Source organism: Plutella xylostella, chromosome 29, assembly GCF_932276165.1.
Source record: "Plutella xylostella chromosome 29, ilPluXylo3.1, whole genome shotgun sequence".
In the NCBI taxonomy this organism is placed as follows: Eukaryota; Metazoa; Arthropoda; class Insecta; order Lepidoptera; family Plutellidae; genus Plutella; species Plutella xylostella.
In genome coordinates, this window is record NC_064009.1 from 6,692,625 (window position 1) to 6,716,683 (window position 24,059).

The following is a 24,059-nucleotide window of genomic DNA, read 5'->3' on the forward strand; positions in this document are numbered from 1 at the left end:
TCGATCGATAAATGGTCATTGCCGTATAGTTTTAGTAATTACAAGTGCGCGCTATCTTAGATTATTAGATCATCGATGACACTTGTCTAATCGTAGAATACAAAATGACACAAAAAAGGTGCCAGCTTATATTTCCTGTATTTACCTACGTATAGCTGTGTATAGTATAATTGTATATGCAATGTCATTTTCCTCGTAGGTCAAGATAAGCTGTGCGTGTGGGGTCTACACTCGCATGATCGTGAATCACTTAACTATGTATGTATGCGTAAGTGTCACTTTAATTAAGTTTTGTATAGGTGTTGGTGCATTGTTGGTTGAAAAGTGAGCCTTGTTCATTCGTTGACACACTCAGGTTAAAACCAATGTATGATGCAGCACATTTTGTAAAGTAAAGCTCAACGACTTGCTCGCACGGTTAAAAAGCTCGTTTTTGTAGGCACTTTTAATGATTTTATTGGATTTAATTAACTAGGTGATACTAGATATAACTTATGATGATATAATGCAACATCAACATCATTAAAAATCTTAAATTTTCTTAGTCATAAAAATTTTGGTACACGAGGTAAATACACAGTGTTTTACGCACTTTGGCCCTAACTTTTATATCGTTGGAATTGATAAATAAAATGGCTCTCTGTTAATTTGTTGTGCAGTAAATAGATTAGTTCTTACCTCGGAATTTTATTCCACTTTTTATCTTTATCTTTTATGATTTAATTACAGGTTAAATGTCTGTATGGAATCTCTTGTTAACGTGTATCGGTAAAAAGGTGTAAAATTTAATATATCTTTATGTTATAAAAGTGCTGGCAATCGCGTAGTTTTAATTATTTTATGAGACTTATCAATCGACCAACAATTATAATATTGGCTTAATGAGATAGCGGCGTTTTTAAAACGCAAAATATATTGACACTAATTTGTTCTATCTCAAACCTAATTACTGAGCAATTACTAGAGCTTAAGGTAAATGGCGTGATATCACCTTCAGCAAAACAAGCTTCAAGTACTTGGTCTTTGCCAACAATACCTATATCCGAGATTTGTGCGCTACACATGGCCACACCGGAGTCGGTGTCTCGGGAATTCATAAATTAACCGTCCCCACAGTCAATTATATTCATAATTTCAGTGCACATGTCCCGTCCACTGTAACGCCACGAGCCAAGCTCCGTCCGGCTGAAACCCTCGTCCCATTGTTCGGTGTTGCCAAAACGAATAAAAATCCCCTTAAAACAATAGCACCCCGCGGCTGCGACTGCCGCCAACGATATGCATAATAATTATTTAAGCGAATATCCCGCCTATAACGCTCCCTCTTGTCGGGAACAGGTGGGGCTCTTATATTAATGAGCTATACATGAAAATGGCACTTTTTATTTAGTTATCCCCATTACTTGCAAGAACTGAAAAGATGGTATCGACTGTTAAGTGCATCTTATATCATCTGCACGAAACCTCCTTTGGTCCAACACGGGTCATGATGACCTACGATGCGGCGATAACGGAGGCCTTCATTTGTTTTTTCCAGGAGATAATCGGATGTGCGGGCCGAGGCACAGGTTTATTTCGTTAAGCACATTTTAATAACATTTCCCAATGTCGGGGTAATTACTGCTTATATCATCAACACTCGCTCCCGCCACAATTAAGTATGTTTTTGGGAATGCGCGACAATCACGTTTTGATTATGGTTGTCTGAATGTGGATATGCCCAGCCCACCTTCAAACGGTACAACCACACTGTGCATACCAAAGTGTCAGACCATTCCATTCATTGTAAGGTTTTAAGTAAGGTAAAATAAAGATTTCAGAAATGCTCAAATACAATGTAAAAGCAATATTAATAAATTGTGGCATGATCTTTCCCCAAGACAGATAAAGAACGTGAATCGGTCGAGCGCGTTGGTGGCGCAGCCATATCGAGATATCCTCGGCGACAATTTGGACTGTACCTGTACTTTATTTACTAATGCTCGTTGTACCGCTATTATGTTTTTGGTCACATTTAGGCGTGATGTAATTGGTGTTGAAAAAATATAATTTCGGGGCTCACGGAAGGCTCAACTCATCTGCAGATCGTATCGAGTAAACTACCTACTTGAATTAATTGCGGCTATTGTCCTGCGATGACATTTAATTTCTTAGCCTCTCTCACCACTAACGATTTTAGTTGCACCAAAAAAGTGACACAACGTCATTTGGGTTAGAAGGGATTAAGGACCTCACACTTTGACACCTACCTTACACGAGCTCTTATTTACGACCCAAACAAAATTGAACTTTATCGCAGCATCGCATGCTGTATTTTACGCTTCTACAGAATTTTAAAGCCGGGTAATTAATGTGAAACACCGGCCGAAGATTAATTAGAGGTGTCCTCGTGACACTTTGTCGGCAATTAATCGAGTAAGTCCGAATTACAACAACGATTCCAGATACAAATTGAAATTGAAAACCGGTCCAGACCCAAAATTAGACCTCTGAGCGGGCACAAGTTCACCAGTACTGATTTATGACCTTTTCTGGAATATTTATCAGCATCACTGATAGCAGCCTCATTAAGCGTCATCAGATTTGTATATTTATGTTAAAATTTAATTAGATGGTTATCTGAATTAATTCTAAATGGAACACACCTATAAATTACAATCCGAATCAAAAATTCATTTTTACGAAGTTAACATCACATTATAAGATTTAAGAAAGTGGAAATATTAAATAGCACTGCTATACGTGTTTTAGTAGTAGGTAATCGTGGCATCGGAAATATTTATACATATTCATATTTTATCGACATATTTTATCGATACTTATTAACGCGCGGCTACCACTCGCGTCGTGAGGTGAGAACGATGGCGCCCCCTGCTGGGCGCGTTCAGAGTGAGACGGGAATATTCAACGGAATTCAAAATGAAGTTATGGCTTTATGTTTCCTTTTTTTCTTCTTTAAAGCCTTATTATTTTATTTTATAACCCTGGTCAAGTTCAACTCGTTCCGTAGCTCACACACAGGCGCAACTTTGTAAACATTAGTTTCCGAACGAGACATCTCGACAAAATAGTGGTGCATAAATATGTTTGTGCTTTTCTCCGGCTGTCCCTTCGTTAATTACAGTAGCCGGTGCTACGCTCGTGTGAATCTCGCATCGGCAAACAAGTCGGTTGAACACCTCACGCCATTAACTGACGAGCTTGACAAACATCTACTGTCAGTGTTTGTCATCGCACTGTCAACATCGACGTTTGCGTTACGCATCACTAGCTGCTGTTTGACAGCTCGCTCGCGGGGCGCGGGCGGGCGCGGAGGGGGGAGGGGGGGGTGCTCTTGACAGACTCGTGGCGATCCTCTCTCCTGTACCTCTACAAATATTGTCGAATGTGCCACGGGACACGCTTCTGGCCAGCCATTTATAAATATTCCAATCCTATATCTTCTTTTTATGTGCTCACTCATATTAAAATTATAGCTCAATAAATTGGTAAGTGTCTTCTTGAATTTAAAAATAAACAACATCGTGACAGGTCAGTACTTACACGTATTTAGTTAAGCACACTATTTATTTTCATAATTTATAGTGCGATAGCCTTCTTAAATATCAAGCCAGTTTTATTGAACAATTAAGCTATTGTTATTATTTTTACATAAATTTCCAATAACTTTTCCATTACATTTAACTATCTCATTCATTATTCATGAGGCGACTATATTGTTTCCAAAAGTTAAAATGTCAAATCTTTTATGCAATAACTTAGATTTAAATTGTATTAAGTATTATGTCACTTGCTTAATATATTTAATATTCAAATGGAAATCGTGGCCTTATTTAATGTGTTTAATCAATCATAGCTACGATTAATTACTTAGATATGACTGTCCGTATTTTCATTGTAGTCGGACTGAGGTATTAAATAAATATACTTACCGTCCACTGTGCCTACAATGCTTGTGAGCATGTACTTAGTTCCATTGTATAATTCTAATAATCAAAAGATCAAGGCTTCACCCATAATTATTTTATTAATTATTATAAGTGGAAACTAATCATCAGGCAGCAACCGAATCTCGTAAAAACGTGACTTAAGAAATATAAGTAAGTATTTACATAGAATTCACTGGAGTTCAAGTCTTATTATCTTAATTGAAAGGCAAACCTACGTAGAATATTTCCAGTTTGTTATGTTATACTGAAACAAAAGTATTTCTTAAATTAATGAAATAAAAATATAATATAGGTACCTATCACAATGAACCAAATCTATAAACTGACGCAAACTAATCGGTATAAAATGAAATCAGTTATATTCGATTATAATCCATCGACTAGATCGAACTCGTTGCCCATTGATGCTCCCCAAGGTTAACGCACTCGCCACGTAATGCGTATTATTGTGTCCATTCTATCGACATATCGCTACCGGCTACTGGTTTCACGCGCCGAAAACTAAGCCTTTGAAGTGCTCTCATTCCACAGCTTAGACTCTTAGAGAATACATTCATTCTTTATCAACAAAGTACCATTAATAATTTCCCTCACATTCCCGTGTACGTTGAAGTGTCGGATCTTAACTGAGATAAAGCGAAATAATGTTCAAGTCGTTAACCTATTAAACGAAAATAATGTTGCATTTATAACGCACGCCGCGCACGCATATAAAGTTGGTCCACGTGTGATCGGAATAATTGTATGCGATATGTAAAGACTAACTACAGTCAGTCTCAAAGCGGCTTAAAATGTTGACTGTCAAAATATAACAGTGTTGTGGAGTGTGAGTGGAAGTTTAACGTTGGTCGATCTGTAGCTTGACGACTGTGAGGCTGAATCACAGCTGCTGACGCAACATCCCGCTACTGCCAACCTGTAGCGCGAATGAAAACAAAAAGCGAATTAACTTATTCGAATTAACTTATTTAGATTCTCTTGCACGCAGATTTAACTTGTCCATTTATCTACTAGGAAGTCGACGATATATTACGTCTGACATCAGCTCAATTGCAAGTAATTTCTCCTCAATTAAAACCTGTTAATAACTTCCAATGCCATACATGTTTTAAAATTAATTAAGTGTCAAGAATTAATAATACTCAGAATTACAGACCATTAGTTACCTGCGAAGGTGTAGTTATCATAATTAAAACGCATGAATAGAGGATTTGAGATTATCTTTTCGTGGCTTCGACTTCCAGTAGCAACACAAATTGGCATGAGTCCATAAAAAATAATAAATTTGAGCAGCGGAAATATCACGCTGTGTTATTATTATTATTTAATGCCAACAATCTTCGGAATTCCCCGAGACTATTTCCATTCATAAATTTTGGAAACACCGGCTCATACCTCCGTACGGGCGAATGTCCATAAAACCTGTTTAGATTTTGATAATTTTATTAACGATCGAATGCACGGAACGCCAAGGAGGGACTCGGGTCGTCTCATATTTTACGGCTTTAACACAAATTATACGAGTTTAAAGCCACAACATAGGCGATGCGTGGGCGCGTTAATGTTAAAATGTGTCATCTGTAATTATACGATCCAGAGAATTTTAATGTCTCTCCGAAGTCGTCTTCTTTATTATAATGGAAGCGTCACGGAACTGGATCTGTTGAACCCATTGTGTCACAACATATTTTGAATAATGCGACATTCTATGCCTCCGCAGTAGGAATGCGAATTGTCTGTTTGGTTTGCGGCTACATTAATAACAGCAATAAATTGTGCAATATTATTTGGACTTCATTAGAAACATTAATGAAGTCTAATGTGGCGATACGCACCGAAGCGTCTATGTTGTCGCCCTGTAATTACCGTTGTCCGTTCACTTTACATCATTACGGAGATTTCTACACCGTCTCGTCAGTTTACTGCCTACCCATATTTGTAGGAGTGGGTCCGTCTCGGTGCTTGCCGTAAATAATTTCTTTTAGTTCCCTCCCAAGCCTCAACATTCATTAGGGGACATTGTCTGATTCAAACTTACTACATATTTTGACGGCGTCAACTTCAACATAATGTTTATGGTAATTTCGAGAAATTACTGTGATTCAAATTAGATTCGGTGAATTAAATCTCTTTTTAATTTCGATCGTTAGTTCCCGTTCCCCACTTTTAATTTGTTGTCGTTTGGTCTTTAAGGTTAAGTATAATTGTAGTTATAGATAATGTCTTCCATACCTTGCTAGTGTACCACTTGAAAGCCATTAGTATCCACTTACACAACAACACGATCCACAAGTGATCCGCTAATCATCTTTGCTTTGATCTTCACAACGTTAACTCTACAAATTCTAAGTATCAACAAGAAAGTATCGGGCACTACCAGAAGAGTACGTCTATAGTGAATCAATGTGTCAGCGATCTCTTTTGGACACTGATGACGAAAGGAAAACGGCTCATTCCAAAGATTAATTAAAGTTTTTACTCCCAAGCACTGCCATTTATGACCCAACAAATGAAATGCCTCGTCATACTGATAAAGAAAATGGTGCTTTAACTGAATCTTCTTACAGTATACATTTGAACGATAGCGGTGAAGTATATAGAGGTTTTATAACGATGAGGACAGATTTCAGGGCAGTCATTGGTTGCCTGAGTGTTAATGCCACAATCACGAACAGTACATTTTCAAATAGTTGTACCTAATTTGATAGTGTTTACGCTGCTCCTGACTTGTAAATTAACTTAAATTATTTGTCTTTACATATGCGCGTATGCTAAGTATTTTTTTAGCTTTTAACAGTTTCATCATGTTGTCTAAATATCACGAATGTAGTTTGTGATAATTTTAAAAATATATACTCAGCAAGGATTATCCGAATATTTTGATTCTTTTGTAATCTCTTTCCAGAATGCGTGTTACAACTATTAATTTGGTCGATCACTTAAAAATGACAGACCTCATTACATTATGGTATTCAATAGGTTGGAAAAATCATGTGTATCCTTTCATCCTTTATATAATATTAGGGTCAATTGTTGAAGACCATCTCTCACTGCGAAGCATCGGCGTCGTGGTATAATGGCGTCCATTTAGCGACGATGCATCAACTATTGTCAACTTTCATCCAAACTCGAAGCGTTACATCAACTCACTATAGAGCACAATCAATTATCACAATAAATAGCAGTCTGTCTCTTGGTGTTTATACTGCCACATCCACCGTTTCACTTGTTGAACAATTATTATCAGCTTTCTACAAATTGGTATTGCTCGGCTAACAGTTCTGCATACAGTCCGTGTCGCAAGCCTGACGACATTTAATTTCTAGTCCACACCCGTATGTACTGTTTCGGTAGCAACGTTGATGACGATAATTAAATTTTGAGAAAAAGGCGCGCCACCACTTAATAAGTGTTACACGAATAAGGTTTTTTGTCACTAGCCAGCGAACAATTAGCATTAGAACGTGTTAATGATACAAATATGGCCCCATCCGCCTTCTTTGGAATGTCTTACAAGTAACCGTTAGTGGACACAATTTCGATTTCTACTGAAACACAATAAAAAGTCTAAGCAGAGTGGGTAGCACTTACGAAATGCAAATAAGAAAGTAAACAATATTCTTTCACGATAGCTGCTATTCCGTTATTAATGAATTTGGCGATGACATTAACAATGCCCAAGTGCATAAATGAGAAATTGTTCACAACGGTATATCTAATTATTGTTAGGTAACGAATCGTGATATTCACGATTTTACTGTTTGGAAGGTGTCGGTAGAAGTGCACAAAAAACTTATCGTGACGGGAAATCAACATGTTCCAAACATTGTCACAAAAATGAACTATTGGAAAATCTTACAATGCTTTATAAATGCCAAGCAAGCGTGTTATTTATATTTTCTGGTAATGACAAAAACATAGTTAATTTACGAAATAATATTGTATTATGGTTTGTTACGTAGCTTTTTACTAAAAGCACTTTTGAACGACAAAAAACATTCCTACTTGAGCAACCGAATAACATAAAACGTGAATGGAAATTTCATAGTAAATTTTACTTGCTTATAAAAACACTCTTTTTCTTTTTTAATTTTACATTGATTCCTGGGAAGAAATTGGAAATAATACCGAAATATATTTTCGCATTATTTGAAATGAGGCAGATGTTTCGATGATTTAATTCATCCTTTATAAACCATCCCCAATTAGTTCCAAACACAGTAAGCTGAGCACACATGCGACATTATCGCCATTCTAACCAATTGTCCTGAAAATATGAACCTACACAATTTAGGGAATTTATCATAATCCGCACAAACTCATCAAGCATTGTAATATTATAGAAAGAAGGGATGATTGCGACGAAGGGAGACAACAGAGGGAAGCACACAATGCGGTGACTTATATCAGTGATTAACTTCGATTCTAGTAGTTACTAATAATATGAAGACCAAAAAAAAACGTTTTGTCGGATCGGAAGGAATGCGCATCGATATGGTCATTAAAACGCTCCGTGAATAAATGAAGGCGAGTCCGTCCGTGTACAGGTGAAGGCGCAGCGCCCCGGGCGAGGGGACCGCAGCGACGCACTCTCTGATTCGCACTCGCTCACAATTGTATCGGAATCGAATCGTACGAGAGTTATTAATACACAACATTCTCGCAGCTATCTTCCAGCCGCGCTCGAGCTCGACGACATTCCTCCGCATTGTGCCGGCCGCCCACCCCGTCCAACACTTTTGTCTATACCCCCATAAATCACCTCCTCCAGCTGAATGCGAGCATTATTTACCTCTAACGACGACCTCGTCGCGGTACATCGATTAATTAGTGTAACACTAGAGATAAGATAGCGGGGAAAGCGATCGCTTTCAATTTCCTCTCGAGGGGCACTCGGCGTAAAGTACGCGTTAAGTGTGGACAATCGGAGATAAAACGTGCGAGACGCGGCGACTCGCCCTTAATCCGCTGATCGAAGATTGCGAGAAAACGTTTTGTCGTAGGGTGGTACGGTCGAGCTGGTCCCATTGTCTGCTCTAATTCGATTGCCCACACCGGGCCCGGCGGTGTGGGCGACTGCTGCCGGATCACTAATTAGAGCCTCAGCGTCATTCATTCAGACGAGGTCAAATCACTTCTCAATCTTAATGAGATGCGTACCAGACTAATTCCCCACCTTAAGTGGTCATCTACATTCTTTATTTTCATCTTATCTGTAACTACATTCTTAAAATCTTTGATACTATTACGATATATGATACGTGTTTCGTGGTGATTGAAATCTTTCCTTGTTACGAATCAAAATAAACAAATGACATCGTCAATGTAGACAGAATGTTTGCTTGCGTTTTAAATTGACATTAATGAGAATGTGTGTCGCGTATATACGCGCATATCACAGTGTTTCGAGTCACAGACGTATTCGACTTTCATTAGTCGTCGGCTTGGTCATTCCACTTTGACCCTGCTTGATTTGAAGAGAGTTGTTTGATTTTTAATACAGAGCAGGAAAAAAAATACACCGGTATCTATATGAACATCATTATAAAGATATTAGCAGCAATCGCCTGGAGGTTGGTTGTGCTTCTATCTAAGGCATCGGGGTCGGTTTAATATGCTTATTAAATTATGTCTATGGCAAAAGCCGAGTCCAGTGGATCGTTTAGCTTTAGGGAGTAATTAGCTGAATGAGCCTTATCGCGAATTTAATCACTGCCAGTAATTATTGGGTAAGGGCAGACCACACTAAGGCGCGTGTGTGTCTGGTGCCTTTTAAGGCCCGTCGTTATTTAGTTCAGTGACATCAAGTCTTAACGCTGTAATTAATTTAATTTGTAACACCATATTCATGCGTTATTTTTTGCACTACATTCTAGTGAAAGCTAGAAGCTAAGCTAGTAGGTATAGGTAGATAGCTGGCTGTAGATCATTATTCTTTGTAGTTTAGAATGTTTTTATTCGTTTTATTATTTTACACATCGTTTGGTTCACTAACGGACTAAAATATTTCGTAAACTAGTAAACAAACAGTGTGAACAGGACCAGTCAAGGGCTGTGCCCGCATCTGTAATGAATGACCATTTGCATATCAATACCTATTTTAATATCGACATGCATCATTTCATTTAATTGCGTTTCCTGAGTCGACTGATCGCCCGATAATTTGACGTTTTGTCCCCCATTTGAATAGTAGTGGAGTTCGAACTTGGATCACGTAGAACTGTTCAATATTTATAATCATCACACGAACATGCTACACGTCAATTAATGTTATATTGAAAATAATTGACGTAAAAACGTTTTCAATTATGCAATAAATAATGCCGGAGGTTGTCCTTATATGATCAGTTCAGTTCTCTACGACGTTGTCGGCGTGGTTACCAAAAGTAGAGGCAACTGTTTTTGCGCTTGGCTACTCGAACGAGTTTTCGCGGCTATTTGTAAAGATTTCATATTGAAATGTCACTATAAAAATTTATCAACAGAGAGACAGAAAGATCTCTATTTGGTCGACATTTAATTGGATGCTGGAGACACGCGTGATACGCGGATTCGTCACTGAGAATCGTGCAGGAACCCAGTTTCCACGACACCGAATGCTTGATATACCTAATTAATAAATATTGATCTAAAATGGGTAAAGCTGGTATAGAATTGACCCAACATGGGGAGGTAAACCTAGACCCACTGATTAATAGAGAGGGACAACAGCAATAATGTCATCACACCACGTTTAGAAATGTTGGATCCCATTCAAATGACAGCTGAATAAGATAAGATAAATAATCTTTATTGCACAAATAATTCACATGTAATTTAAAAAAAAATGGCGGATTCTAACTATATTAAAAGTAATCTCTTCCACACAACCAGAACGAGAAAGCAATTAATAGAAAATGTTTCAGATTAATATATCATTTAATTTTCATACTTACAAGTGTACTTATAAGATGCGGTACATTCGCACAAAGATTGAACATAGTGAACAAGGGGGCCCGTTGCCACCAACCGTCACTGGAATCTGTTCTAAAGTGTTAAATCGGTTAATATAATGATGATGGATGCAGTCCCAACCAAACAATCCACAGCGGGGGTGTTCTGCCCCGCTATACAAATAAAATATTTTTATTATTAACCACATTTTCCCTTCCTTTCGCACCTACATATTCATTGAATGAGGCCATCTCTGTTGCACCGATTAATCGAAATCATATTTCTGTTTTGTCATTATGGTATCGCATTTAAAGAGTTCCTCTCTTTTGTCCGTATTCGAATGCTGGCTGGTTTCTTGTTTCGAATGCACCTTTTGATTTGGTTTTCTTCTTTTTATGAAACAGTTGTAACAGTAATATGAAACCTTCGCAGACCTGGTTTACCTGGTTACATTTTATGTACTCAGTCATTAATTATTAATTTAATTTGTCAATTCTGTAAAATACTTTTTGCTTTTTTGAGCTAACATTTATAAAATGTGTGTTGTACATGCGGTGTTGCCATCTGGCGGCAAGTAGCCGAACCGGTGCTAGTCGAAACCATTACAAGTTTTTACCGGTGTTTGTTTACCCATGCATCTTCCCATGAATGAGCTTCATATCCGAAAAAAAGTGCAACCGTATCAAATTTGAGCTATATTGTTTAAAATCTAAGACTGACGGTAATGTGTGCCTTTCATCACGACGACGACGTACTACCTGTGGAGCATATAAAAAAACCTCGCAGGTAGCCCATTTGTTTGTTATTAAATTCTCGCTTCGGATCCTTATTTTTCTTTTTTGTTAGTCCACCCGACCACCTTAATTCGGTGAGAATATTAATTATAATTATAACCGGAGCTTGTCGCGTTCGTTAAGGCCTTAGGGTTTGGTTTCTACTTATATTTAAATCTGATAATTTATCATGGGACACTTTTGTTATTTATTTTAAATACAACATAACGGTTGAGGGAAGCGTCGTCGTGGAGTGAGACGAAGACAAGCGAATTATCGCGGCACGCTTTCTGCACACAGTAAACGTTCGTAAAAATCATACTTAGTGACAACTAGGTGATCGTCTACTGCTGTAATGGTACAATGGTTTCATTATTATACTGTAATTTTGCATGAAGAAAATAAATTATGGTTACTTATAATAGAGATGTTTGGAGTCATAAAGCTGAGTACCACACTCGCGGTCAGGAGTATGGAATTTCTCTTTCGATCCGTGCGCTGCTCTTGTTTCTCAAATGTTTCCATTCGTTTAATGAGCTGTACTTTTTATATGTTAAGGTTGGATATTTCACATAATTTCGCTGGTTTATTTCTATCTATGTAGGTACATGCATATTGTAATGTAACACAATGGCTTTTAATGGCGGCCCCGATAGCACCCGCATTAGTTGTGACTTTGATATTATTGAATTTTGCAAATTAAACGAGCATTGCCAACGCTTAAAGCCATAAAAGTTTCATTATCTTTAATCTATACATATCCATACATAGATATAGATAAATGTTTTTAAACAAAAACATAACGTGATTTTGCTGTCTCCTCAAGAATTTCAAATGAAACTACCACTACGTACTTCATAGATAGTGTAATGTAATACACCAAGCCATTTGCAGCAAATAATTTGAATGCCCGAGTAGCAAAAGGGCTGAAATTCCGAACCCGACAAATTGGGCGCATATTAACCGGTACATGATCAGTGGTGGCTGGATATGGTAATAGCAACTAAATATATCACGATCCGCACATTAGACAACGATCGACCTCCGCTTAGCGCGGAATTGTCCGATGAAAGGGGCCTATTGTGGGATAGACTGAGGAAATTTATTTTCCTTTAAGTCGTGAGAATGAAGCAATTATCCTTGCTCGTTGGGGTGAACTATCGGATCCATTCAAACCGCTTTCCCTTAAAAGAGAGCATTGTTTTAGTAAATTAGGCAGGCGATTCTTTAAAACATTAATCAAGGACCCTATAAATTTTATCGTTAGCGAAAGACAAAAAATAAAGCACTGCCGAGTCTTTTTCAAATCTGAATAAGTAATTTTCCATAGTGGCGTTAAAGCAAAAAGATCTAAAGAAAACGCTGCGACCCCAAGTTAATAAATAAAAGATGGCGAGAGCACGCATCGCGGTACTTCTCAAATTGAATATTAGATTGAAATTACGCACTCGGTCGATTTTCTCCACCGTCTTTTGTTACGCCACTGATACACAGGGCGCGCGCGCATACAAACACAGAAATAAGAATTTTAAATTAGCATTCTTTTTCTGTTCGAGCCACCCCAGCGCACCCCGCCATCTTAATAATGTGGAGGATTGAGTTGTTGTACACCCTTTTCGGGGGAGGCGCGGGTGCAGCGGCACACCTCGGAGTGAAGCCTTTTGTAATTGAATTTAGATATTCTTTTCCCGGATATAGAGGCGGGGAGGCTAGTGCCGAGGTGGTACATGCAAATACGGAGCTCGCGGCGATATGAAACTCTCGAGACGACTCGTTGTAGTGTCGTTCAGTCATTTATCTATAAACGCTTTATAATGTAGTCGCATAACTTTTCTAACACAACCAACACCTTCTTGTTCAGCATCACCTATACTTTATAATAATAGATTCGTGTCGAAATCCGTATTTGCATACCCATTTTTCTAGACATTCAACGAATCGTTTAGCTATGTGGAATGTAAAATATCGGCATTCGCAAATCTGAGCGTTTTTATTAAATCTTTTTACCAGAAAGGGGATTTAATTTTTAATTCGCCGAACCTTCCGAGAAGAGCAACACCGATGTGATGATAGTCGCGTGTAATTACCGCCGCTATTAACATCGGCCGTGTACAAACATGGCGGTTGATTGTAGGTCTCGGTTTTAATTGCGACCACGCATCCCGCCGGCCAGCGCCGCGCTGACGGTGATTTGAACTACATTATAGGGGAAATCTTAAGAGTCTAATCACTTATTGATTATGGGATCGATTATTAATAATTGCACGTGCATTATCTCCTTCACTTTAAATTTTAACGGTTCAACGAACAAAGGAAACCTCGCACGCCGCAGACTCATCAGATTTCTATTGAAACGCCGAAATTCCCACAGTTGAAACAGTTGCCTGGTTCCCATCCTCTAAATGACATTAAATAATAGTTAAAGTTAAGCTAATTTCACAGTGACCAATGTTCGTAGCCCGTTTCGCGCTCAGAGTCATTACGGAGTCGACACATTAGGCGGTGCTGACGCAGTGCGCGACTCTACTCTCCGAGACGTAATTGTTCCTACATTACGATTCGTCGTTCATAATTATATGGTGACAACGTTAATGTCTCGGGTTCAGTATGAAGAATTGCGTTCGATTTTAATTTGAGGCTCCGAAGGCTTTTGTTCTTTGACGTTAATGGATAAAGAGTCCAAATGGAACGGAACTCATTAGAGATTACAACTGAGAGGAATACAACAATCATTCAAATTAACGCTAATGTCATATTTTCTCTCGAGTCAACGCATCGTCACGCTCATCTCTGAGAAATATAATAAGATTACAACTAATTCGAGGTCTTCAAAATTATAGAGTAAACTGCGGCGGATGTCGCGGCGGCGGCGGCGGCGGGGCGGCGGCGCCGGCGCACCCGAAACCGCACGTCATTGTTTTTTTGTGCCGGATCCGGCGCCGCTCTGCCACTAATTAATTATTTCACATGTATCGATCGTTAATTACACCCATCCGATAGTTCGGTTATCGCTTTAATGACGAACAACAATTTGTCCGGCGTAATTATCGTACAAATCACACGTACAAAAAGGCACCGTGATGATTTAAATTTTTAACACGACCAAAGATTATCCCACGGAGCCATTAAAAGCAGAAAGCATCGAGATCGAATCAATCTTAATCTTGTACGTAATCCAGATTTATTTATGACGGAGCAGAGCGCGTGTGCTATTATGCTCGTCCGCAGCAATTTGGCTCTGAAATTGTCTTAATCGGCCGCTCAAGGGACTATTTATGTATAATTATTTCCAAATTCGACGCTCCGTTTGATACCTTTCCGCTCTCTTTGTGGTGGTTCGACAAAAAAGTCATCTGTTGGAACAATTAAGTTGGGAAAAAATAGAAATAAGTATAGAAGGGTCCGCAATAATTACAGGCGCAAATTTAAGGTTTCTAAGACTGGCGCCTGTTGCCTCGGCGGAGGTACCTGCAGCCACACGCGATGTCGTCGGCAGCCCGGCAGCCCTGGGGTCACTGCCAGGTCATATATAATACCACCTTATTCCATATTCTGGCATAATGTGTTACACCTTAACTGTGTTACATTTCCACGAACGCTGAGTAAAGCTCTTTAAGCTGTACATGCTCTTTCATCGCTGGATAGTTCTATGTGAATGTAATGGTGATTCGCTGAACTAGCAGCAATAGAATATAATGTATCACCTACTAAATGATTGATTCCCTTGCAAAGCTTGTTGAAGCACCCGATAGTTGCTGTTTGAAGCGTCAGTGACCAAATTAACATTTGCATCCATACAAATTAAATATAGTTTACTTTCATACAGCTTACTTTTTGCAATAGGTAGGAATATTTTAATATTTCTAAATATTCTTAATCATATATCATTTATTACAACTCCAATAAAAACATACTCCTTACATACCATTTCAAAATGTTCCTGTCATCTCTGTATATTCTTCACGCAAATTTTGTCTCAAATTAAATTCTTCAAATTAATAAGAGAAAGTGGGTGCGAGCTTCATTAATCAACATGCGATATTCGAGTTTCACGTACCCATGTAATTATCAATATATGTATAATGTACGTATGTTCCTACCTACTTATAAGAATTACGTTCACCAGCTGTCACCGGAGTCGTCTTCTTGCTTGAAACGAGAATCGCCTTGTAATCGAAAGCTTTCTTCATTTATTTATGGTTCCACCAATAAGTTGTAGGTTTTAACTAAAACATGGGTATTTGTTCAGTATCGTTTAGTCAAAATTATCTTAGTAAGCAAAACTGAAAAATATGAATTGCATAATCTATGGCAAATTCTAAAGTTATTCAAATTACTCAAACGATACAAGATTGGTCCGAGAAGTCTTATAAGATGTTCAGTTTTCTCGTGAAGAATTCATGAGAACTATTGTAAATCAAACACCCCAATCTTTAATTCTTATTGGCTTCTTGTGTAGACAGTATAAATAAATGTTAACGATCCACTTAGACGCGAATCAATTGTAAATGTTATGGGATGGTTGTCGGCAGTTGCAGCTATGATGCTCAATCTCCCCGTGGCTTCGGCCATGTCGGACACGGCTATTACCGTAACGCGCCTCCAGGAGCAGCAGGCAAAAAGAGCCATTCCCATCGTCCGAGTTCAGCATCATTACCATTAATGAAGGTTTAGAGTTAAACCCTAACGGTGGACAATGTCGGAGGCGCTCCGTACCGTGTAGCCGCGCCCGGACCGCGCTCCCACGTCTAACGAGGCTACCTCCATTACGTGCTACATTTTACATACATTCCCCCCACTTATTATCAATGTATTAAGTAAATGGTCCACTCTGACTCCGCTCAATTTTATTTTCATTAATCGCTTTCTGGCATTTTCGGTACGGTGCCTGACAACGCCGACTTAATACCTTATTTATTGTAATTCCTCCGGCTGACTTAGTAGGGATTGTGTTTAATACCCTTTTACGATGTTTTCGTGAAGAAAGCTGGCTGAGGGTAATTATTTAGCTGTGTTCTGCGGTTTTGTCTGGCGAAGCGGGCGGCGGTTTAATGAGGGCTCTCGTAATAACCGGCGATTATTAATGTGAGTGTAGTTTACCGCGCCAAGACTTTGCCGAACCCGGCCGAGGCTTGTTATGAGTGCTATTTGCTTTGCACTTCACATTCGCAACAGCTTCGCGCCGCTGATGACTTCGCCTGACATTTATCTCCTACAGGCTTTCATTTACTCCGTCGCGGTCGATGTCTTCATCTGCAAGCTCCCACAAGATGATTCAAGTTTCACGTTAGAACTTTTTACAACTTCTTTTCTCTTTGTGTGTCCCGTTACCGTCTCATCAGTATTTGCAGCAGTCCCCGATTTTCTGACAGCAGTTTTCGAATGAGAAAGATTAATTGTAATTTTATTGGTGCTTGACAGATTCCAATAATGTTTTTTTTTCACTTTTTATTTTGTTCGTTAGTATAAATAACAACCAGTACTTAGCAACGCTTCTACTTTCTTACTTGCAGTTTTTGTTAAGAAGGTATGCAACTTAAATTTCTCTATATAAAAAATCGTCATCACTGATTAACTTTCTCTCAAAAGCAACAAGTTGGATCACTGTTAGGTGATCATGCACATCAATGATCTTTATGAACAGTATTATTCGCTCCGATCAATAACATTGTGGGAGTCTCATTAATGAATTGAAAAGCGCTTCTACATTATGACGCTCATAGTAACTATTGTAGAGCCTAGCCCGAATGCGGGTGGCTGCGTGTGTGTGCGTGCGTGCGCCACACAGACGCAGAGTTTACGTCGTGCCGACACGCGGAACGAGCATGTGTGTGTGTACACACACGCTGTCAATTATTTCCGCCGTAGTTTTCTCACGCTTACACATACATGCAGACGATCTCGTAATTTGCACTCGGACGCGGCTGCGCGTGTGTGCGTTTATCGGAAATTAGTTCTGCTGCAAGCATCAGGGTATTAGGAATTGACAATGCCGCTGATTGGACGGATGGGAAGCCCGCCACGTGGACTTACATTAAACATGCACAACATTGAGTAATACTTTAAAACGGCTGCAAAACACAAATTATGACGGCAACAATGCTAGCCTTGTGATTAAGCACCTGTGTTTTCTAATAGTATTTCTATTCCGTTCTGACTACCGTAGAATGTGTTTATTTATTAATATTACCGACTTGCCTACTTGGTGAACTATGATTTCAGTTAATTCAAATGCAGTAAAGTAGGTACTCAGTATTCACAAAGGTAAATACTAACTTACGTAACCTAGGAAGTGTAAATTAATTTGCCTGCTTTCCCCATAAGTATACATATGACAGCTACGTAGTAGTTCTGAAAAACATTTGTTGACATATTAGAATTTTCCCCAAGAAATCTGATTGGAATTTAAAGATTGATATAATCTGAAAATTTTAATACCCCAAGGCTGTGAGTTCTCATGGAATTATTGGCATGTGGACAAATATTTAACTAACCTAACATGTTTGTTTACTTACTGTAATTGATACAGCATTTTATCAGCAAATTTTCAAGGACTGTCCACTGAAACTCCACACCTTTTGTCAATGATGCTTAGTATCAAGGACTTTCATGAAAAAAATATTTATAGTTCGATTAAAATTCTATGTTTATCGCAAAAGCGAACATCCGGTGTCTAGTGCGGCATGGCAGATTTAGTGCTAACTTTGTCTGGATATCATACAGAGAAGTTAATAATATAGTTAAGTGACTTGTTCTAATCTTTTTTCAAACACCTTTTTACATAATTTTCGTGTACTCACCTATCTCCTGTGGGTTTACTGGCAAGGAACCTTCACCTTTCTACTTACTTTGTAATATTTGTGCAATGAAGAAATTAAATTAATTTACATGTTCTTAGTCATTCTTTATATTGCATATTCATAATTAGTCAGTTGGTTTCGAGGAAATCTAATAGGGAAACCAAGAAACCGATAATAATTATGACTTTGTGAATGGGGAAAGTGGAAAAAATATGTAATAAGGTAAAACCAATTCTAGTTATCAATATGTAATCTAAGAAACTAAATATTTTTTAGATCCCTGAAGATGGTCATATGACTAACTGACAAATGATAAAATCAATAACAGCTAGAGGTATTTGTTTGATCAGAATGGCTAACTAGAACGTTATATCAACACCTAAAAGTATATTTGATAAAATGTCTTTAGATAACCGAGATGACGGATTAATCTCAATTTATCTGAATTAAGTAAATAGATAAGAAAATTATTGAGTCAACTTTATTTAGGCTTACTACAGGCGTATTTTTTTCTTTTAATTTACTGGTTTTGGTTTTTGTACCAAAAATTTAATCTTTTAAGAAAAAAATGACCATAACTAAGTACCTAATTCATATAATCTTTCTTATCTAAAAGGTTCAATAACTTATTTTCATCATCCGCTATATGTATATCAAGGTATCAATCAGTATTGGATGTAGTATTAAATGTTCTAGAACTGTAAGCATAAATTGTCCGCCCTGTATTTAATTGTAGACGTGTCGGCTTTGACAGGCCGTGACAGGCTGTCACTTCAATAAATCGATGGCTCTTGTTTGCGCAAACGACGGTTAGATAAGCACGCAACGATTAGGTACCGTATATTTTAATTTCAGTTTGAAACTTATGGGAACAGTCTTATCAGTATTTGTTGTTCAATTTCCTGCGAGCGTGGAGATAGCCAAGAAGACGGTCATTGTCTAGTGAAGTGCGTGGATAATATATTACTGAATGTAAATCTGTTTAGGCGTAACTAGACTGATATAAATGAACGACCTAATTCGCGTTCAGTACATAATACTACCGGTTGGCCATGCTTTATTCATTGAAGTCGCACAGCCGAATAAAAGAGTGAAACAAGCGGCGACTCCACCCACTTCCGCCAATGACAATACTCATACAAATCTATACAAAAGTCGCCTTCAGCTGGTCTAATTTAAACTCTACAAGTAATGCGATTTTGTTCAATTGGAATCTTTAAATTAGGTAGGTACCCTACCTACCTATTTGAGTTTTTAGGATTTTTGGTCTTAACATAGTGCATGTGTTTGTTGCAGGAGAGCATGTGATGCCGGCCCCTGACGCCCGGCGCGATGCCCACGCCGCTGCAGCCCGGCGGCCCCGCTAGCGGCCCGCCCCCGGAGCGCAAGCGGCGCCGCAAGCGCGACGACCCGCAGAGTTCCGCCGCCCTCGAGCCCGACGACGACGACGGCGACATGAGTCCCGAGGAGGAGCCTCGCGCGGTGCCGGCGGCCCCCGCGGCCCCAGCCCCGGCGCCCGCGCCCGCCCCCACCTCCCCGCCCGCCGCGCCCGACGCCGTCGACCTCACCTCGCGCCGCGACTCGCCACCACTCTCCTCCGACGTGGAACGCTTCGATGGCAAGATCGTCTACAACCCTGATGGCTCCGCCTACATCATCGAAGACCCTGATCTCTCTGAGGGCGAGACGAGCCTCTCCGATCTCCCTAAGATTGAACCCGGCTGCATCGTCGACAGCCGCGACAGCAACGCTGTGGAGAGACAACTCGACCTGCCCCAAATAGCTAGTGCGTTCTATGTCTCAAGGAATCCATCGCTGTACGGTGCTCTTTATGGGAGGTTGGCCGCTGAACGTGCCCGGACGAGACCTGATGCACCAGTGATGCATAGTTACAGGGTGTTCAGTTTTCGAGGGGGAAAGGACACACCAAGACCCCACTCGCCACCAGCTGAGAGTCCAGTTAGCGTGCCTGTTAAACCGATTCTTATGTGTTTTATATGTAAATTGAGTTTTGGTTACGCCAAATCTTTTGTGGCTCATGCACAATCAGACCATTGCCTAACATTGCTCGACTCTGAAAAGGATGCTCTGTCGAGAGAAAATGCTTCGGCTATTATACAATGTGTTGGAAAGGACAAAGAAGCTCTTGTCTCATTTTTGGAACCCGTAGGAGCCGCAGCTCCCCCAAGAGCGTCGGCTTCAGGAAGCCCTACAAATGTTTCAGGATTATCAAGTCCATCCATAGACAAACGCCCGGAAATGACAAACTCCATGGACCGAGATATGGACACGATGATGTCAAATGGCACTTGTGAAGATAGAAGACCGAGCCCTCCCGCGTGGAGACCACCTAGGTCCATTGCGGAGTCGATGCTCCCACAACATTCCTTGATCTCTGTAGCACATCCTCATACAATAAATGCATCAGTGCAGCCACGTGTTAGCCCAAATTCTTCGCCACCGTTTCAAGCAACACCGCCAGCCTTCTTATCGGGCACAACGATAGGAGTCTGCCCTGATCATCTTGGAGGGCGGCCGTCTGGAGCTGATTGCCCAAAATGTGAACTGATTCTAAACTCGGGCAGACTAGGCGGCCCACTGGCTGGCATGCATAGCAGAAATTCTTGCAAAACCCTTAAGTGCCCGAAATGCAATTGGCACTATAAATATCAGGAGACATTAGAGATTCATATGAAGGAAAAACATCCAGAGGCCGAGACTAGTTGCATTTACTGTATAGCTGGTCAACCCCATCCACGACTGGCCCGTGGAGAAACCTATACCTGTGGCTACAAACCATACAGATGTGAAGTGTGCAATTACTCAACGACGACAAAGGGGAACCTTAGCATTCATATGCAATCTGATAAACATCTGAACAACATGCAAGAGCTGCAGAATGGAGGCAACCCTGGAGAAAATACAATGCCACCTGCTCCTCAACATACTCCCCCAGGCGTGCACAAACCCCCACTACCGCATCACTCTCCCCTGGGACAGAAACCAAAGCCTACGTTTCGGTGTGATGTGTGCAACTATGAGACAAATGTTGCTAGAAATCTCAGAATACACATGACTTCAGAAAAACACACCCACAACATGCTTGTATTGCAGCAGAACGTCAAGCATATGCAAACTCTTTCAGCTCTACACCACAGGCAACAAAGCCAGCAACAACTAGAAAGTCTATTACATTTCCACGGAGGTGATGCTCCTCCTCAGAATCCAGAGGCTGCTTTAGCTGATATGGCATACAATCAAGCATTAATGATCCAACTGATGACTGGTGGCCCAGGTCCATCTCCACCGGAACTTGGTGCCCATTTGGATGTTGGACTGAACCCAGAAGCTATGGAGCCACCGCCGGAGCCGGCTGACCCCGAACCAGAAAGAACATACCACTGCTGCATCTGCAACTGTTTCTCCACCGACTCATTAGAAGCGCTTGGTCACCATTTAGCGCAAGATCGTACAAAGATAAGAGAACAGGAGATCCTGGCGCTGGTCGCAGGACATTACGTTTGCAAATTATGCACGTACAAGACTAACTTGAAGGCGAACTTCCAGTTGCACTGCAAGACTGACAAGCACTTGCAGCGACTGCAGCACGTGAACCACGTGAAGGAAGGAGGTCCAAGGAACGAGTGGAAGCTGAAGTTCTGTGGTGGTGTGGGTACGGGTGGCGCCGGCGTCGGCGGAGTGCAAGTGAGGTGTTGTGCGTGTGATTACTACACGAACTCTGCTCATAAGTTGCAACTGCACGCGGCTGGAGCGAGGCACGAGGCGGCGGCGCTGCTGCTGCGGCACGTGCGGGACTGCGCGGCGCGGCTGCCTCGCGAGCGTCCCCGCGTGTACCGCTGTGCGCTGTGCGGCTTTGGAGCCCCACACCGCCTGCCGCTGTTACAGCATGTGCGCTCCGTCAAGCATCTTCAGATGGAGCAGATCCATCAGCTGCAGCGGCGCTCGGAGGGCAAGGACCCCACGCCCGACGTCGCCGAGCTCTTCCAAGTCATCCCTCAGCCGGCTGAGTTGTCGAGCCCGTACGATCAACAAGAAAATGGTGAGTGACTTCGACTCTACCTTTAATCTGAATTTAATAAGTACCAACCTTTCAAAGTAAAATCATTATTTACTTAGGTATTTTAACTAGCAAACACTTCAAGTTCCTATTCATTTCATTAAAAAAAACGTTGTTCAATTAAAAACTCTTAGTTAGATTTCTTACTTAATTGAGTGTTTATTGTATTGTGTTATCTGAAGATTTTCCAACCATGACGCCTCTATTGTTATTTTGCATTAACTTCCTTTAAACTATGTCTACAATAGCCAATAACTCGTTGGAGCCAGGTTACAAGAAAAGAACAATAACATCTAAAGTACAAAAAAGATCTGACATTTCTGTCCACAAAAACAAAGGCATGCGCGTGCGCAATGCTCAAGTGAGTTTACCACGTGATCCTGTAGATGGCGCTTACTGTCTTTAGAGCCTCACCACAAACGTACATGCAATAACAATAGTATTTATTACTCGTATGCTAACAGCAGATTTCGTAACTCTTTTTATATAAAGCATGAAAATCCCATCAAAATTAATTCAACAAAAACCATTACCGGCCTTTCGTATCGATAAAGTAGTAAGTCAACTTATGAATGTGATTTCGAAACATCACTATCGGTTTCCAATTTAAAACGATTCGTTCCTTAATCAATTTTATTCCGCGTTTTTAGATCCCAGTTTCATTCTTGTGACCGTTGTTAACAGACATAGGTACATTTTATTCGGTGTTAATTTCGTAAGGTACTCTACTTTTGTTATTTAAAGGCTATATTTAGTGATAAATTACCGCTAACAGGAGACCTCATTATAACCCACCGCATTACCATCACGTCGTGCTCAATCTACGAGGCAATCTCCATTTTAAGCGATGAGCATTTAGCGAGGAATTCGTAATCACAATAATGAGATAATTACACACGGACAAAATTTAATTTAAGGCGCGCAACATTAGAACAGGTTTCTTTAATTACGTACGCCTTACACGGTGTCGCCACATTCGGAGCTCGTCATTGGCCGTCGGCGGCTCCGCCCCGCGCGCGAGAGAGACGGGGCGAAGATTTGAATTGAGAACGCGAATTTTCCATAAGTACCGCACACGGGACAATGACTCGCATTACGTATGTGGCCGTCGCGCATTAAGGATGATTGCCCTCTTGTGATGAGGCAGCTACATCATCGTACAATGTCGCCGGCCGCATTGCCCCTCGCTTGTTTATGACCACGGTGAAATACGATAAACTCCAAGAGAAATGTAGAGGCGAAAGAAATCCGGCTTACCTCCATTGTGTCCCTCATGTTTATGCTTATTACTTATTTTCACCTTATGTGTAAGGAGTAAGTTGAAATGATCGTTTTTCAAATAAATTTTCGGGTTGAATCAGCTTTCGACATAAAACAGGGTGAGTATTTAAAGTCATGTTGAAACAAAGTAAAATTATATTTAACGATGACTTGATAAAACTAAAGTCTAAACTGGTAAGACTTAACCCCCTTAAATATGTCAGAAAACTTGAATCTGAGAACAAAAAGAGAAGCTCCCTTAGCA

At 40.1% G+C, this 24,059-nt stretch overlaps 1 protein-coding gene across 2 annotated transcripts in view; it reads left to right on the forward strand.

Moving 5' to 3' along the window:
• LOC125488505 (zinc finger homeobox protein 3) overlaps positions 1–24,059 on the forward strand; it is a 94,532-nt gene that overhangs the window by 60,305 nt on the left and 10,168 nt on the right. For both annotated transcript variants that reach the window (XM_048631683.1, XM_048631682.1), the window contains one exon: positions 19,753–22,516. In XM_048631683.1, the coding sequence (XP_048487640.1) occupies positions 19,789–22,516 (2,728 nt within the window). In that variant the 5' untranslated portion in view covers positions 19,753–19,788. The remainder of the gene's footprint in view (positions 1–19,752; positions 22,517–24,059) is intronic.